Genomic DNA, 16698 nt, shown 5'->3' with positions numbered 1-16698 from the left:
TGAAACACAATACACTATGCATGAGAAGTCCCTAATTGCAGTGAAGAGAATTAACCTGGGAACCATTTGCCGTAATAAAGTAGTTACTGAACCTCCAGATCATGCTGCTGAGAGGGACTGTAAATGGGAGAGAGAAATGACCTGCCTGTGCCCCTCGTAACATGCAACAAAATTCTCTTTTGTGCCATCATTACTATAGTGTTCTTCCTGCTCAAAAGAGTTAATCCTCAGCCTGAGATACCCAAGAGTAGAAAGGGCACAGTGGCTGTAAACCAGGCTGGATTAGGACTGTCAGATATTGAACTGAGAACAATAATAGAGCCTTTAATCGGCAAGGTGGGTAATTTCTGTAAAGAAGGAGTGGAGAATCTCCTTCTTCCACTTCCAGGATTCATTAGTAGTGGAATTGATGTAGGTTTATGCAGCGGTTGGAGGGGAGCTCCAAGACAGAGCTGGAACAGGGCAAGTATAGATGCCTTTTTCTACTACTTCCCTTACTTTAATAAACCATATGAAATAAACCAGAAAAGCCAATTAACTGTAAGTGGCTAAGGGAAATAGAAGAGACATAGCTGAACGTGGTTATGAACACTTTTAGTCATACACAATTCACTCAACAGTGGTGGGGGGGAATCAATTTATTTCCTGAATATTATTTGACTATCTGTAGGGAGGGAAGAATAAGCAAACGGTTACTTGCATGTATTTTACTGGAAAAAATGCCAGCTTTCAGCAGAGAAAATAATATTCACATAATAAACAAATCAACTAAATAGGCCTAGATCAACAAGTGCAAGCACACTTATACATTTATGGGAAATAAATTCATGAATATGATGTTTCCGAACTGCCATGTCATTAGAGAGAGCAATTTGGAAAAGCAGAAAATTCATACACGTTATCCATATCATCTCCATTTTCCAGATTGTCAGAGGAACAGAGGTCAAAGGGGTTTTGATCTAATTCATTTACAATAGTTTAGGCTTTCAATTAAGATTGATGTCTGATAGGAAATGGGAGTCTCAAAAGGAAATTGTCATCATTGGATGACATCTACTGAACTCTTCAGCTGGTTAATGCTATATCAGCTACATATTTTTCTGATCTATCTTACTGGATGGGTTATTATTAAGGTGAATGCAATTAGATTCAGCAGATAATCAGTATGAATCAGCCATATCACGTAACAAACCACTAGAGCAGAAATTAGTTGTTACAGCTCTGAGTCTTTCTTCTTTTCAAAGAGGAAAAATTAACAAGTCTCCCTCCTTACAACTATCTGTGACAGCCAATACGAACAAAAACTACAACTGTCTGAAAATCCTACAGAAAAACTTCTACACCATTACTGTTGGCAGAAAAACTTATACAGCTTGTGATATACTTCAGCTAATGAAAGTTTTAGCAGTGTTACATTTTTGTAGCTGCTTTAAACTAAGAGTTTGTGTAAATTCAAGCTTTAATAAATATATCACCCCAGGAAAATTTAATGTGCTTTTCCCTTCTTCAGCACCAGATGTACAATCTCTGTTGCCTACTTGGTCAGTTAGACTTTCCTGTGTAATCAGTCCCCTGCTGCCCCACGCTACTGGTTCCATTTACTGAGATTCTTAAGCCTTCTGCATTGAAAGAGCTTCTTGACAGTGGTCTTGGTTAAGTATAATCTCTAATTATGTGTCTAATCTGGGCCTAATTAGAACCTCATCTAATTCTAACAACAGTTTCACATGAGGTCACTCCCTATCTCCTCAACTGCCCAAGGATGGGGAACATCAATCCTAATGGAGAGCTGGATTTAATCGCCAGTTGGGTTAACCTCTTTGTAGACTGCTAACCAAGAAGTGAGCTACATCCCAGAGCACAGTGCTGAGAGAATGCATGGAATTTTTCACCTAAGTCATTTCTAATTCAGGAATTGCTGGTGCTTTTACAAATGTCTAGTGTCACCCATATCCTGGTAGTTACTGCTGAAGACAGGGAGGTCTTTCTTTATCTGAAGGAATGTGGTCTCTTAGTTCTTTTTTGCCCCTGTTAAGCAACCTGTAATGGTTCTTGTGTAATTAAAATTGGCTTGGTCCCAAGCACTTAGGGACAACTGGAGCATTCTTTCAGTATCTGGACTCTACCAAATAAGGACTGTAATGTTCTAGTCTCTAGTTCTTTTTAGGGCACCACTAAACTGTTTATCGCTTTCTCATCCCCATTTTTCATCTGATAATTCTTATCATTTACATTTTGCTGAATATTCATCTTAAAAAGCACATAAGCTTTGAAATATTCCTTTCAAAACTGCCTATAGGATGTCAGTAGGAGGACAGTAACTTAAGTCCATCCATCCATTAAAATTGATTCCTCTGTCTATAGGTGCCAGAAGATATATCTGCTAGAAGTGTTTCGCTACACACATCATTTAGTTGCTGACTGCAGGATTTCTTTTGCATTGATTTTTTTTTTTTTTAATCTAGTCTTATGACACCAGAAGAAAGTCTGGTCCTCTCTCTAACTCAGCCTTGGGTTTGAAGACAGTTTTCTTTCAAAAGAGACAGGACTTCCATTACAGAGTATATCTTTGTTTGGTGTGCTTTTCTGTCTTTGCACTGACCACTCATAAAAGATTGAAGTCTTGTGGCTATACACACAGTTATCTTTTCACAAGTCAAATAAAGGAATTTGCCTTGCACAGCCGTTTGAGGAACCTTGCTCTTGGGAATGCTCATCTTTTAATACAAACTTCTGGGAAAGGCCTGCTGAGATTTCCAAAAGGTTTCTGTATATTAAAACAGCTCAAAAAACTCTACCCTTTTGGTACAGTCCAGGTAAAGTTGTAGAACCTGGATCTACTTGAAGCCATACTCAGGTGGAAATTACAAATAATCCTAGCACTTCTGGTCATAGAGAAACCCTGTTTAGAAAGCTCTCTGGATACTTTCCACTCCTTCTGATCTTTCCTGGTGAATAGCCCTAACATCCCTAACTGCAGCTGGGAGCACTGTCAATCAGTAGTTAAAGGGAAATTGTTGTTTTTCTTATAGAATGGTGAATGAATTTCACATGAACTAGTAAAAGCATAAGACACTTGTCTGGAGACTCAGACAGGCAAGCCTATAAATTCATATGTAGAGCAATTTCTTCAACATAGAGATTTGATTTTGCCTATGGCTCAAGAACTTGAGGAACTGCTACCTATCCTTTTTAGAGGAACAGTTTATCCTAAGTATCTCTGCAGGTAGGCATTTCTAAATTATTTAAATTAACTAATTTTTTCAGATGCTTGGGGCAGAGAATCATAGAATCATGGAATGGTTTAGGTTGGAAGAGACCTTAAAGATCATCTAGTTCCAACCCACCTGCCAAGGGCAGGGACACCTTCCACTAGACCAGGTTGCTCAAAGCCCCGTCCAACCTGGCCTTAATGTTCTATCCTTAACTAGAAAGTATTAGTTTTAGCTCTAGTAGAATTTAAAAAATGCTTGATTGGCCTGAACTCAACTAAGATGACAATTACTCTTGTACTATGATCACACTTAAGTGCATAATTATAAGCACACACACAGCTCCTAAGGAAAGGAAAAAGGGGAAATTGTTACTGCATGTGGAAACAACCTAACTATAGCAGACAGGAAGGAGGGGAAAAAGTACCTTGCAAATGATTCAGAGAGAAAAGTCTGAATCAACAGGTACAAACAAGGCTAATGTAACTGTACATGCACATTTAAGTGCCACAATAATAACATTTCATCTGTAATGAAATAGTTATTTGTATTGTGTTTCGGGCAACAGAAACAGCAGCTTATCTTTTCATGAGCTTCTTTAAATAGTTGGTTTTTTTCCACAAAGATGGCTTTGCTGAAGCTTCTTACCGATGAAGCTAAAAAACGGTAACTTAAATTATGGCCTTTTTGAGTCGACAAAGCAAATGAAAATCACATAAAACCAGCTCAACTGGGAAGCATTTTCAACATAATTCTTGCAAAGAAATGATAAATTAATAACAAAAAGAGCTGACATATACCCAAGTTCTGAGTCAGACTGGAGCTGCAGCACTGAGGGGTCTGTGTCCCATTGCAAGGTCCTAGGGTGGTAATCAGCCGTGCAGCACAAAGAGGGGGGAGGGAAAAAGAACACACAGAATTAACTGAAAGGATGAACAAAACCCCATCTCATTAGTTACATGCTCTATGTAGTACATTCAACCTCCAAGTGCAAGGGACAGCCACAGTATGTCAAACAAGGTTTTTATGTCAAACTGTGACAGGGCAGGCAACTTACTAAAATTACATATTATTGGTAAACAAAGGGAAGAATCTGGGTTTCCTTTCAGATACTGGTTAATGAAACATTTTTTTTTCTTTTTCTGAAAGATTTCTAACTCTTTAACTATGGTTGATGCATTCCCAATAACTTGTAAAATCTGCAGGCACAGTTTATTGTAGTCATGTTTTTATGATAAGGTGGACTAAGCACTTGCCATGAACTCCACGGAAGGTCTAGCCCTTCACACACTCCTGAGACTGATGGTAAGCCATCCTGTAAAACAGTGGTCTGGGCACAAGCATCACATATACCAAAAAATGGCACATGACACCAGCTCTGACATATTCTGGGGGCATCTGGGACAAATAAACAAATCCTTCTTCTTTTCCTCCGAGACAATTTCTGGGGAAGAGGGGAATGATACATCTGGGGAAATCAGATCTATGACAGTCTCTTAATGGACTGCATATGGTACTGTCACCAAATGCATGAATGCTCCAGAGGTGTGGTCTGAAGTGAAGATGTTGTTCCTGGCATTGCAGTGGAACTTGCCATGCTAACATCTCTACAACACTTTGCAAACACTCACAGAGCCTTTCTGGAGTCACAAAAACTGACATATTGAGGCCAACATTTTAAAGTGCCCGCTCGTTCCCTGGCTCTTGATTTTACTTTATTTTTCCTCCCCCAGGAAGCCACATCTCATATTCAAGAAAACTGTCAGAATCCATGATAGAATCAAGAATACAAGTGTGGCTCCTGAGCACCTTTTCCTGTAGTATGAACACTAGATTATGCATTGCCCTCACTAGCAGAGGCTAAAGCAAAAGGAAGTGCCCCTTCACTAAAGCAAACAAGTCTTGCAGACATGCTGGATAATGATAGTCCTCAAAATTAAAAACTCCACTCATTTATTCTGAATACAAATTTTGAGGATACAGAGAACATAATATTACCAGGTTCAGCCAAAACCAGCCGTAAAACCAGCCATGTTCAATTTACACAAGCCTTTCTGCAACAATAGAAACCTCTACCTCTATGAACCACTCGCATAAACTAACAACTTATTAAGTTAGAAATAGATCTCCTAAAGCCATATAATTATGCTACCTCCTGTACTTGGTAAACTCACTCATTCTATTACCAATGTTAACTCACTCTCTGGAGAGACAGACAAGGGCATGTGCTGCACTTTGTCATGTCATAGTGAAAGAGAATCAGTCTCGACACCCTGTACGTGCAAAAAGAATGAAGAGTTGTAATGCGAAGGTGCTTTCCCATGCAATGTAAGGCACTTACTCCCCTTGACGACTTATGATCCATAGTGATGTGTATTGGCATGAAAGACTGTACAGTGATACAGAAAGACTTCTCCAAAATAAAACTATATTACAAAAGGGTCAGAGACAAAACAATACAGTAATAAAGATTTTTTCCTTATAACTTGACTGTAGCTCAAGTATAGTGGAAAGGGGACATAAGGATTTGAATGCCTGATGGAAGGCAAAGGCATCAGTGACTAATGCATTATAGATATTCCATTAAAAATGCTATCTGTGTGAAAATTACTCCTGTAACGTCACCAAAATCAGTAGCGTATATTAGGATTTGCTATGTAAATGCCAGTTTCTAATCTTATAGCTGCCTAGGGGCTACTTACACATGCATATCCAGGTTTTCCAAACACTTAAAAGAAAACATACACAACTCATTTCATCGCCATCCCCCCCCCCCCCCAGCCCCCATCCACTTTCAAACCTACAAAATTTCCCAAGGGATAAAGACTATTCCATCAGAAATAACTCCATTATCATCTGATTAAAACAAGAGGCTGCAACAGGTCTCTAAAGAGGTACAGCCCCTACATTCCACCTCTAAGAATCCAGACCAGGTTACAAGAGAGGGCACATTTACCTAAACAAAATAAATTTAAAGATCTCACACACTCAAGACAGCACTCAAATCCCCAAAATATGAGAATAGCAACACCTATCGTTCAGGCCATCATTTGTTACATGCAGACAACACATGCAGTGGAGACATGTTCTTCCCTTAAGTACTTCATTATCTGGATTCTGACAGAGACTTCACCATTCTTGACACTGACATGTACTTTTAATAGCAATTCTCCTCGAGTCCTGATTACACCTGTTTTCAACAGTTTTAGTGCATCCGCAAAACATTTCCCAGATTTGTGCTTCAAATGGTAATTGTTCTCTCTGCAACACTGTGTTACCACTTGCAAAAGCTTGAAAAATAGATAAGGAAACAATCTGTTGTGTTGTCCTCTCAAACTTGGCTGAGCAATGTTATTGAAGAAAACAAGGCTGCAGGTAGCAGATCTTCAGGTTTCAGTTCTCTCGCCCTAGGAGACACAGAATGTGAGTGGCTACACTCACATAGTGGAGGCTGGAGAGCTCAGGGAGTGACTATACGTTTCAAGGAACAATATTGATTTTTCCTTTGCCTCTTCCTGGCACCTGAAGAATGTCTGCAGATCAAAATGAAAGTGAGTGAACAGTAAAGATGAAATCTGGACCTGCAATTTAGCCAGTTTCCATGGCAATAACATTGAAAAAATAAGTAAATAGATTCTATGAGGATTAGCAACCCAAAGATGATGTTGAATAGCCTGTGCTGTCATCCAGACTAGGAAATTAAAGCTAATCTGTTTGTGATGAGCAGACATAGCATATGACATTCCTTGATCATTTGGATGAGCATCACAATTATGCTTGTTCTCCTGTGGACAGTTCTCAGTGAGGATTGTGAAATGCCATTGGATCTCGAGAAAAAGTGTTGCCAATCTTTTTCAAATCTAGTGCATGAGTTCCTTCTCCAGAGATTTCTTTATGAAGAAAAGGATTAGGGCTGTTCCCCTTTTTTCTTTGTTCTTCATAAACGAAAACTGAAATTAGCTTTGGGACTTCTAGTCACCCAAAGACAGGGGCAGAGGGAGTAACGTCACAGACCCTGAAGACAAGTGCATGGCCTAAGAGAACTGCTTGACTAGCAGGTCAGGAGTCAGGCAGAGATGCTCCCACTCTGGACCCTTTCAGAGAGCACAAGTTGGTGAAAGTCCCCCTAAACAGATTCAGTGGATTTTGGCACAGGTCTATGTAGAAGAGCTATAAAACATTTTACCTTAACATTTTCATGTGGAAAAGGGACTTGAGCATTAGACCTAGTAGGGAAAAGTAGTGCTCCCTTGCACATTCCAGTCCTTCCACAAATCTGCAAAACATCTGAGCTGAGCCTCCTCCTGTGAGTGCACACAGCATGGGAAGGGTCCCTGAAAACTCACTGAGCATGAGCAGCCTGATCAGGACTAAGTCAGATCAGCCTGTTCCCACCGGACAGCACAGATACTATTTTAATCTGAAATACCCAACATTGTTTCAGAGCTGGTTACTCTATCAGTCTCCCACATAGTGACAAACAATAGCCCTGCTATCAATCTTCTTTTAGACATTCAGCGCACAACGGCTGCCCCTGGCTGATTGTCGGATAAAAAGCTGCAACTATTATCAAATAACAGATTGCTCTAAAGCAGCATGAAGGGAATGAGGGCTTTCAGACCTTGCACTAACTAGACAAGGTACAAGTGTTATTACCTCTCTTTAAACTGATCTGCTTTCACTCTCTTCCTTTAGACAGGTGTATTTTAGTATTCTCTATTTGCTCTGTATTATGATCTCAATAATCCATTTTTTTCCTTGAATTTAGGACAGTATTAATGCTGGTATCGTTTCAGCTCTCAGTACTGAAAAAGTACCAGATAATTTTGATACAATACATATTCTTTTTTTCCCAGTCAGTAAGGGAATAACCTGAGAAAGAAACCAACAGGAGGAAGAGACCCAGATGTCATACGTATATTAAAGGATCAGATGGTAAAGCAACTTGTTACATTTTTCTATTCTGAATTCATGTCCAAAGCATTATGGAGATACTCAGAGCACAGTTTTAAGAGGACAGAGACCATTTCAAAATGTAAGGTAGGAGGTGAAAGGAATTTGAACAGAAGCACTCCCTTTTCTGTATTATTATTACCATGGAAAACCAGGCACTCTGCCATCTGTTATGAAGCCCTGTGGAACCTTACTTCCAGAAAATTTTATTCTGATTGCATAATGTCAATTATGTAGATTAAAAATGTGGAAAAGACTAAAATAAATAAACTAAAAATAAAATAAAATATTTGAACTCTTTTGGAAAGTTCCCAACCTCAGAATGCATTAATGAAGCATGGAGTCTGTCATCTAAAACCGTCTGGAATCCATGACAACTTCTCAGCTGATTAAAACAACTTTGGGTCTGGCCTCAGTGATAGTATACGAAACATATAAGGCATAGGTGCCAATACATATACTTATTAAATCACAATCATAAAATGATATTTAATATCTGGAATCATGGACAGATTGCAGTACAACTTGGCTCTGGTAAGCACCCCAATCCAACACTTTTCATTCAACTGGTGTGCTATATGCTGTCAGTTTAGTTCTGACTCTGCTTCCCTGAAGCTAAAATCAAGTCCTCCCTCGTATGTTGCTGATGCTACAGAACATGTGTTCTGCATGACTTTTCTCCTCCCTTCCCAGCTCAAGAGCAACCAGGACTGAAAATCCATGCTTTTGAAAAAGGCTACTCACAGAAAATAACAGCAAACCCCGCTTTCCCAAGGGGCCTCTTGCAGGGTAGAAATCTCTTTGCAGCATTGTAAATCACACCTTGAAGCAGAACCGCAGGAAAGAAAACACCATATTCTGGCATGTCCTGTCACCAAGGGCTGTTGTGCTTTCCAGACCAGGAGAAAACTGCACTGACAGTGTACTGAGTCCCAAGGTATCTGCTGAACTGAGATATCCATATGTGTCCCTAATGAAACACCATCAGACCTGACAGTTTCCAAACCCAGCATCTTCCCTCGCAGCAATAACAACGTCCTAAAATGACCCTTTGTGTGGGAAATAGCTATGCCCTCCTAACCCTAAAATACAGTGAAGGAGTGTGCCGTGACTCCACAGATTAAGCTGCACTTGAGTTTTTCAGAGATCAAAGGCCAATCCCATTAAGCAGAGCATAGATTATTACTAAACTGAAACAGAGAGACCAGAAATGAAGGAGGGCCTCACCCACAGCATATGCAGTCACCCGCAGCATATGAAGTCTCAAAGCACCTTTGCTTACCACAGTCTAAAATGATGTGAATGTGACTAGTCTCATTTTACCCATCTGTGGTAGTAGGGGTTCTTGACACTGCAGTGGGTATGGGTATTTACACTATCTTCAGGCAACTAAATGAAGCACTCCAGCAGTGAAATGTGTCACCATGGGCCCTGTGCATATGAACAGAAAGACAGGGGATTGCTCTGTGCAGCAGTTCCAAGCACACAACTTCAACTCCAACTGTGCAGAGGTTTTAGCGGTGGTTGTCCACAAAGAATCTGGGGGGGACAGGCCAACTAACTTGGATGGGTGACTTGGGAGGTGAGTAAAGAAGTTGGAGCCAGACTCTTCTTGGTGGTGCCCAGTGACAGGACAAGAGGCAATGGACACAAACTGAAAAAAGGAAATTCCACTTAAACATAAGACAAAACATCTTTACTGTGAGGGTAGTCAAACACTGGAACAGCTTGACCAGGGACCTTAAGGTGGAGTCTCCATCCTTTCAGAGACTCAAAACCCAACTGGACACAGTCTGAGCAACCTGCTCTAGTTCACCCTGCTCTGAGCAGAAGGAATGCCTTCCCACCTCAGCCACTCTTGGCTGTGTGATCCTGTGCTCTCCCTTTCATCTTCCTACTAGCACCGGATGAAGAGCCAAGGGGCTATCTGCATTGACAGGAGAGCTACCTGAAAGCCTGCCAGCTTCAGTCTGCTTCTTGTTTTCTTTTCTTCTGACTTCAAATGCAACTAGTAAAAGAAGTGAGTTAGGAAAAAAAGAGCGAACCAAAAAGCCCAAGACTGCAAAGAACAGCAGGATTCTTGGTTTTGCGTTTGATGCAAGGAAGAGCCCCATGCTTAAAATACAGCCTTGGATTACAATTTCCAAAAGCTTCAGAATTGCTTACATTAAGACCTGTGCACCTGCACATGGATAATATACTGAAAAACAGGTTCCACCCAACTCATATAGTCTTATAAATACTGGATGCAACAACTGTGAGATATGAGACCTATTTTAAAATCACTAGTATAATACAATGCTTAAAATGTGTTTAAATGATTTTTTTCAATACGATACCAAGCATTGCCACCAAATTACAATCCAGTATTATTTGAAATTTCAATATGCAATCTATTGTGCATCTAAACTTTTTTTCTTTTAGTGTCCCTATATTGACAGTATTAATTAAAGGCTGCATAATTATTTAGCTATAAAATTTTAAAGAGTTTTACCTACTTTGTTGTGTTGGTTTCTCCAAAGCTCCTACTGGTTGTTGATTAATTAGAAAATCTGAACTAAGAAACTGTTGCTGAGAAATTACTGCAGATGTTTAAAAATACAAATGCGTATAGATAAACTGTTAGGTTTTACTCCTTTCATTACAGATTTTTATAATTTTCTCCACTACAATTTTCACTTTCTGATATTGCTGTATATTTAAAGTGTGTCTCTACAACAAAATACATCAAGAAAAGAAGATTCAAAGCCACTACTCAGAGATGGAAAAGTACCACTCGCTTCAATTGATGCTTTGCATTTAAGCCACTATTCTGCTGCCATCTGTGCTCTGTTTTGCAGAGCTGTTCGACTTTGAAAGGATTGGCAAAAAGATAATACCTTCCTTGTGCTACTTGTTTTCTGAAGCACATTATAAGCAAGGTGGCTATCAGCAGTTAGGGAGGATTTGTGCCTCACAAGAAGACGCTCACTTACACTTGTAGAGCAGTATGCTCTGACTTCACTGCACATTCCTGTGTTTGGAGCTGGGCTGCTAATCATAAAATAAAATGCCATAATACATTCAGCAAACAAGGAGTTTGGCATCACTCTTGGAGCACAGCCAGATACTTGGGTTTGCATTTACACTTCCAAGCAGGCTGACACCTCTGACTTCCAGTCTTCACCAATAAAAAGAGCAACTACGACATCCCTGAGAGCAGAGTTCTATCTTTCAGCTGCCTGGCAACCATAACAGCCCTTCTCAGAAGGGCATGAGTTTAAAATGCTCTTTTATTTTTTTTCCTTTTTCTTTTTTTTCTTTTTTTTTTCCTTTTTTTTTTTCTTTTTTTTTAAGGTATATTTATAAAAAATCACAGACAAATAATATTTTAAAAACATGTATATTTCAAAATTCTTTTTAAATCAAGGCTATGCTATGTAATGTATTTAATAATTCTAAAAATCCACTTGATTTTTAAATCAGAATGTACAATTCTGGCATGCCTTTGATTGTAAGAACGTATCACAAGACCAACACCTTGTTGATTCCCATTTCACAGAATTGCACTAATTAAATCAACAGTTAAATTCGATATATTTAAAGTCTGTCCTTTGATTTAAGTCTACATTATAATCTCCTGGCAATGTAATGAACCTTGTCATTCTCACAATTTATATGTTACAGCTACAGAAATCTTAGTCTGCAAATGTTGGTTTACCAGGAGGGTCACTGTGAGCAGCGCGCTGGATCTGCGAGGACAGAAGGTCAAATAGTTAGAAGCTTCTGCTGAGCCTATGAACTGACACAGATTTACTGTAAGTGCTGGATAGCATGAATGGTCATTTTGAAAGTGCAGTAATAAAAAACACATTCAGGAGGGGGAAGGCACAAGTTCTTTTGTTCTTGTAGCAAACCCTGAAAATTCTTTTTTAGAACAGTATTTTCATCTTGTTTTTTATACACAGAGTAAGTCTATGAGACAAAATAGAACTCAAGTGATCACAAATGTAAAGAAAGAACTTGGCAGGGGAAGTTTTACATGTTATCAGGTCCTGCAGATGCTTTAAAGGAACCTCAGTACTCACGTTAGGACACTGATCCATGGATATGCATACAAGGGATGTTTTCTCATAAACTTCAAGGGGCTTTGGATACAATCGCATAAAAGACAAAGTCACATTTATTAGTCAAATCTAGGAAAAACAATTCATAGCCTTTCAGAGGAGTCAAAGAAGTAACACGAAGACCTACAATTTTTAGGTCTGATACTATTCAGCTGAAGAAAATGATGAAAGATTTCAGCAAATTTTCATTATTGTTCCAGTGCTAAAATCTAGTAACTACTAGCTGGAAGAAGAGTTGGTGTTTCCCTTCCTTTATACAATTTATTTGGTTCTAGAAACAGCAAAATCATTCCAGAATGGGATGAGATTTTTGCTACAACTAGGTTGAAGCAAAAGCTCACTGTATGAGAATTATCAAAAATTTTTCACATCAACAGTCAACATGTTAAAAGTTTTCATGACCCAACTATCTGAATTTTAACAGACTGGCTCAGAAATTATATTCTGATTTTGAATTATTAAAGTAAATAAGTACAACTAAAATTTCTGAATAAAACTCAGTTTTAAATGGAACACCAAAATGTTCTGCTTATGAAAAATTTAATATGGGATCCTTAGACTGTTTCAAAACTCCTTGAAAAAGAGAAAAAAATGATCTGGAGATTTACCAATATCTTTCCAGTGGCAGCAATTCCCATCTCACAGATTTGAAGAAAATTCCTAAAAAATTAGTTACTGAAATAGCTATTCAGAGCCTCTTTTTATTTTTCCAGATTAAACATAAAATTGTGAATGGGGATTTTCTAAGCGGCTTGTTAATAGGCTAGCGAAGGAGAAAACATCTACATTCACAAACTGTATCAGTTTAACTATGTTAAACAGTTTAACATAGGAGGTGATCTCACACAGTTTAATTAAATCAAGATGAAATTCTGTGCAAGGAAACTGTTTAAGCCGAGCTGGCCTTAGCAAGTAAGTTGTTTTGTTTTAAGAGGATTAGTGTTTTAGTCCCTAAAATCATCTGATTGTCTGACTAAATATATGCATGATATGCCTGGAAATAACTACAGAGAAGTAACTACAGCTGGGCTGATAACCTAAATGGTTAAGTGGGGCTTTATACATTAATATTATTTTCTTCTGGATGCAGCTGGAGCTCAGGTTTCCAAGGCATTTTATGAAGCACCCTGGGAATGGCAATCTTTCCTTCTCCTTTAATTTATAGCATGGAGATGCTTGCTAATGAGAAAAATAATCAAAGATCTGGAGGACTGAACTCTATCCATCCTTTAGGAATGAAAGCATGAAAATCCTTAATGATGCCAGAGGCTCACATGCTAAAAGGATTGCAGATGATTCTAATTAATATGGACCATTCTGACTTTGTAACTGGCACGTACTGAAAAACACTCCCTACTTTCTAGGTCAGATATACAGACACTTGAAAGCAACTGCCAAGTATCAGTCCCTAAGGTGTCTGTTTATGTTTATAGGCTCAAAAAAAAAAAATTGGCAGGAAGAGCCTACAGATATCTAGGGCTAAATATACACTGAATATAAAGGAGAAGGATTGTAGTTCTTGTGCAGGGACAAAAGGAGGGAAAAGACTGCAAGAAACCCGCCTTTGTCCAGCCTTGTATATCAACCTATGCAGGGCAAACCATGATGTGTGCAAGCAGCTCAATGCAGCCACTCATACTGAGCAGCCCATGCTTGTGGAAGGACGACCAGCCAGCCCTGTTACTGTCCTGTAAATGGATTGGGAGTGGGAAGCATGAGAGATTTGCAGCATCGCTTTAAAAATCAGCAGAGCTTCTAGGGCAAAGATAGCTTGAGGTAGCCAGGGTCTCCCTGGGCAAGGGGAGGAGGCTGACACTGTCAACTCCTTCACGATGCCAGCACGATTCAGGTCAAGAGAGCTTAAGGACAATTTGGCCTCTAACACTGTTGAAAACCGCAAGATAAAACACGTGTGCCAAGAGGGCACAATGATGTCATGGTAAATTATATGGGAAAAAAATTAACAGCTGGGGAGTGTATTTCTGCCTTACCATGTAATGGCAAACATCCCATATCAAGCCCAAAGCCACCAAAACAGAGCGGTAATGCCAGTATCTCACAGGTTATCCCATTTGCCTCTAGCCACCAAGCAAATGGTTCTCTTGACTCTCTGTAGTCTCTGCACTCTGTGGTGCAGAAATGAGCTGTAAAAGACTCATTTCTGCACTACACAACAGTCCCTAGGATTACAATCCTTCTTTTTCTGAATAAAACACCATTCAAGCAAAGGTCACCATAAAGTAGTTATTTTCCCTCGGTCTTTCCTGTAGCTCCCTCAGAGTCTTTACATTGTTCCGTGCTTCCCTTTGGCTCAGCCCATTTATGAAATACGTATGCCACTAAAACAGCCATTTAAAAGCCATTTTGTACATATAAACCGATCTTAAAAAAACACCATAAAAAAAAATATCTGCTACTAATAACCATTACAGCTGCTACTCCCGAGGCAATACAACACAGGCCCACTTGTACTGGTTGCAACTGAGGAAGGATCCCTATCATTTGTGAACATGGTAACACAATGAAATGCTGGTAATGCAAAGCTGAGCAGCAATGATGAAACAGTGTCATTGCACAGAACCTGTCAAATGTATTTATTTAATGATAAAGTAGCTAAGCCCTAGGCGATACAGTTATGTTAGCAGTGGTTTTAGCAGATCTTATAGAAACATGGTTTTGTTAATGTCTATGAGAGATGTTTTCTGTAGCTAAAGATAGGAAATACGCTGCATGGACTGTAAAAGACGATCTACTACAATAATCCAACCTTCCTGTATAAATTAAATAGAGACCAGGATCCACCTTTTTTTTTTTTGCCTTCTTTTATCCATCTAATTAAATAGCAAAGCAGATATTTAAAGGGGAGAATGGCATTCTGATACCCCTTCCTCAGCTTGTTAATGTGTTATATTACTGCACTAGGTAAGGAGCTGTTTAAAAATAAAGCAGTGAAAATAAAAGCTGAGTTGCAAAGTCTGATTTTTCAGGCAAAAAGCCTAAAAAGCACAGAACCTAAAGACTTTGGTGATATTTAGATACACTCATGAGAGATCAGAAAACAAAATCGTTGCGATTTTAAATATTATGTGGTAAGAACACACTTCTTAACTAGAGATGCCTTTTTTTTTTTTTCACTTGACTGACAGTGAGCAAGACGAAATACAAAACTGTGAAAGGGCAAATACAATAATGACATGCTCTGACTCACTCAGTGCCCAGATGCTCCAGAGCTACCTCTTTCCTTTTGATTGTATATCTAAGAAGCAAGAAATGTTTGTCTTTGAGAGTCAGACATGAAGCAACACAGGATTAACACAAGTCTCATGTGTGTGTTTAGATAGTGCATTATAAAGCAGAACACCTAATAACTATTAAAAAATTAGTAAATAATATGCTGCAGAGAAAAAGGACTAGAATTACATCTGTTTCTCCCTGTACTGGGCCCATACAAACTGAGGGTGGACATCAACACAGTGGAACAAAACATACCCTAGTGTATTTCTTTATATACCCAAATGGCTCAAAGTGGCCATGGTAGATGGAATCCACTTGGAATCACATCTGATGAAAACATACATGAATGCAGACTAATATTTTCATCCAACTTCAAAACAGAATGAGAAAGAAGAAGACATGCTCTTGACTCTCTATCAGTAAGGACATCCAATCTGCTGTGAGAGCTGCTACTATATTTTCTGGAATACAATTAGGAACACAGTTAGAGGTCACAGTAACTGCAAGATGAACTGACATAGGAAACAAAAAATTATGCCAACAGCCAAAGCCAAAGGTGATATTGCTCCTCAGAGGAAAGTCCTCCAGCATTACAGACAGCTGTTCTATTTCTAGGATGTACTGTATTTTATCTAGAAATAAAAAACTGTAGTGATGATGAGGCAATAAGGACTCCAGAGTGGTCTAACTTCTATGGCATATTACTGCTACAAAAATGGCATATTACTGCTACAAAAACTCTTTGAGAAAGCCGATTTCCCTTTATTTTTTCTTTTCTTTGCTACCTAATGCTATGCTCAAACTCATTCTCACTGGAACTTTCATTAAATATTTACAGCTTCATCTAAATAAGGACTAACCCTGCTTTACTGCAAGCAAACTTCACACACTTAAGGAAGCTAACCGATTTCAGTCCATCAAACACATCTCAGAACTGTGATATCAATGGAACGACAACATCATTCAGGTAAGAACCATTTAAACTAAGTATTATGTAGTGCCCTAATCCAAATAAGAACAATATACAGAATGAGTAGCCGTAGCCAGACAAACCCACCAAAACCAATGGACTGTGAGAGAAATAGTACAAAATAATCCACCTTGCATTATTTTACAGCAGATAAAACACCACATTGAAGTAACCATCCTCTGAAAGAAGCTACCAGAAGATGAAGAATGCTTCCTATCATCTT

General features: G+C 38.9%; 1 protein-coding gene across 9 annotated transcripts in view; it reads right to left on the bottom strand.

Annotated features, from left to right (window-relative positions):
* DYNC1I1 (dynein cytoplasmic 1 intermediate chain 1) overlaps window positions 1-16698 on the bottom strand; it is a 200426-nt gene that overhangs the window by 155738 nt on the left and 27990 nt on the right. For 6 of the 9 annotated variants that reach the window (XM_074836069.1, XM_074836099.1, XM_074836118.1 and 3 more), the window contains exon 5: window positions 4013-4072. The exons of the other annotated variants lie outside the window; for them this stretch is intronic. In XM_074836069.1, the coding sequence (XP_074692170.1) occupies window positions 4013-4072 (60 nt within the window). The remainder of the gene's footprint in view (window positions 1-4012; window positions 4073-16698) is intronic. 9 annotated transcript variants of the gene reach the window in all.

This window comes from Strix aluco, chromosome 1, assembly GCF_031877795.1.
Source record: "Strix aluco isolate bStrAlu1 chromosome 1, bStrAlu1.hap1, whole genome shotgun sequence".
Classification (NCBI taxonomy): Eukaryota; Metazoa; Chordata; class Aves; order Strigiformes; family Strigidae; genus Strix; species Strix aluco.
The sequence above is the reverse complement of the archived record's forward strand: the minus strand, read 5'-3'. Positions and strand labels throughout refer to the sequence as shown.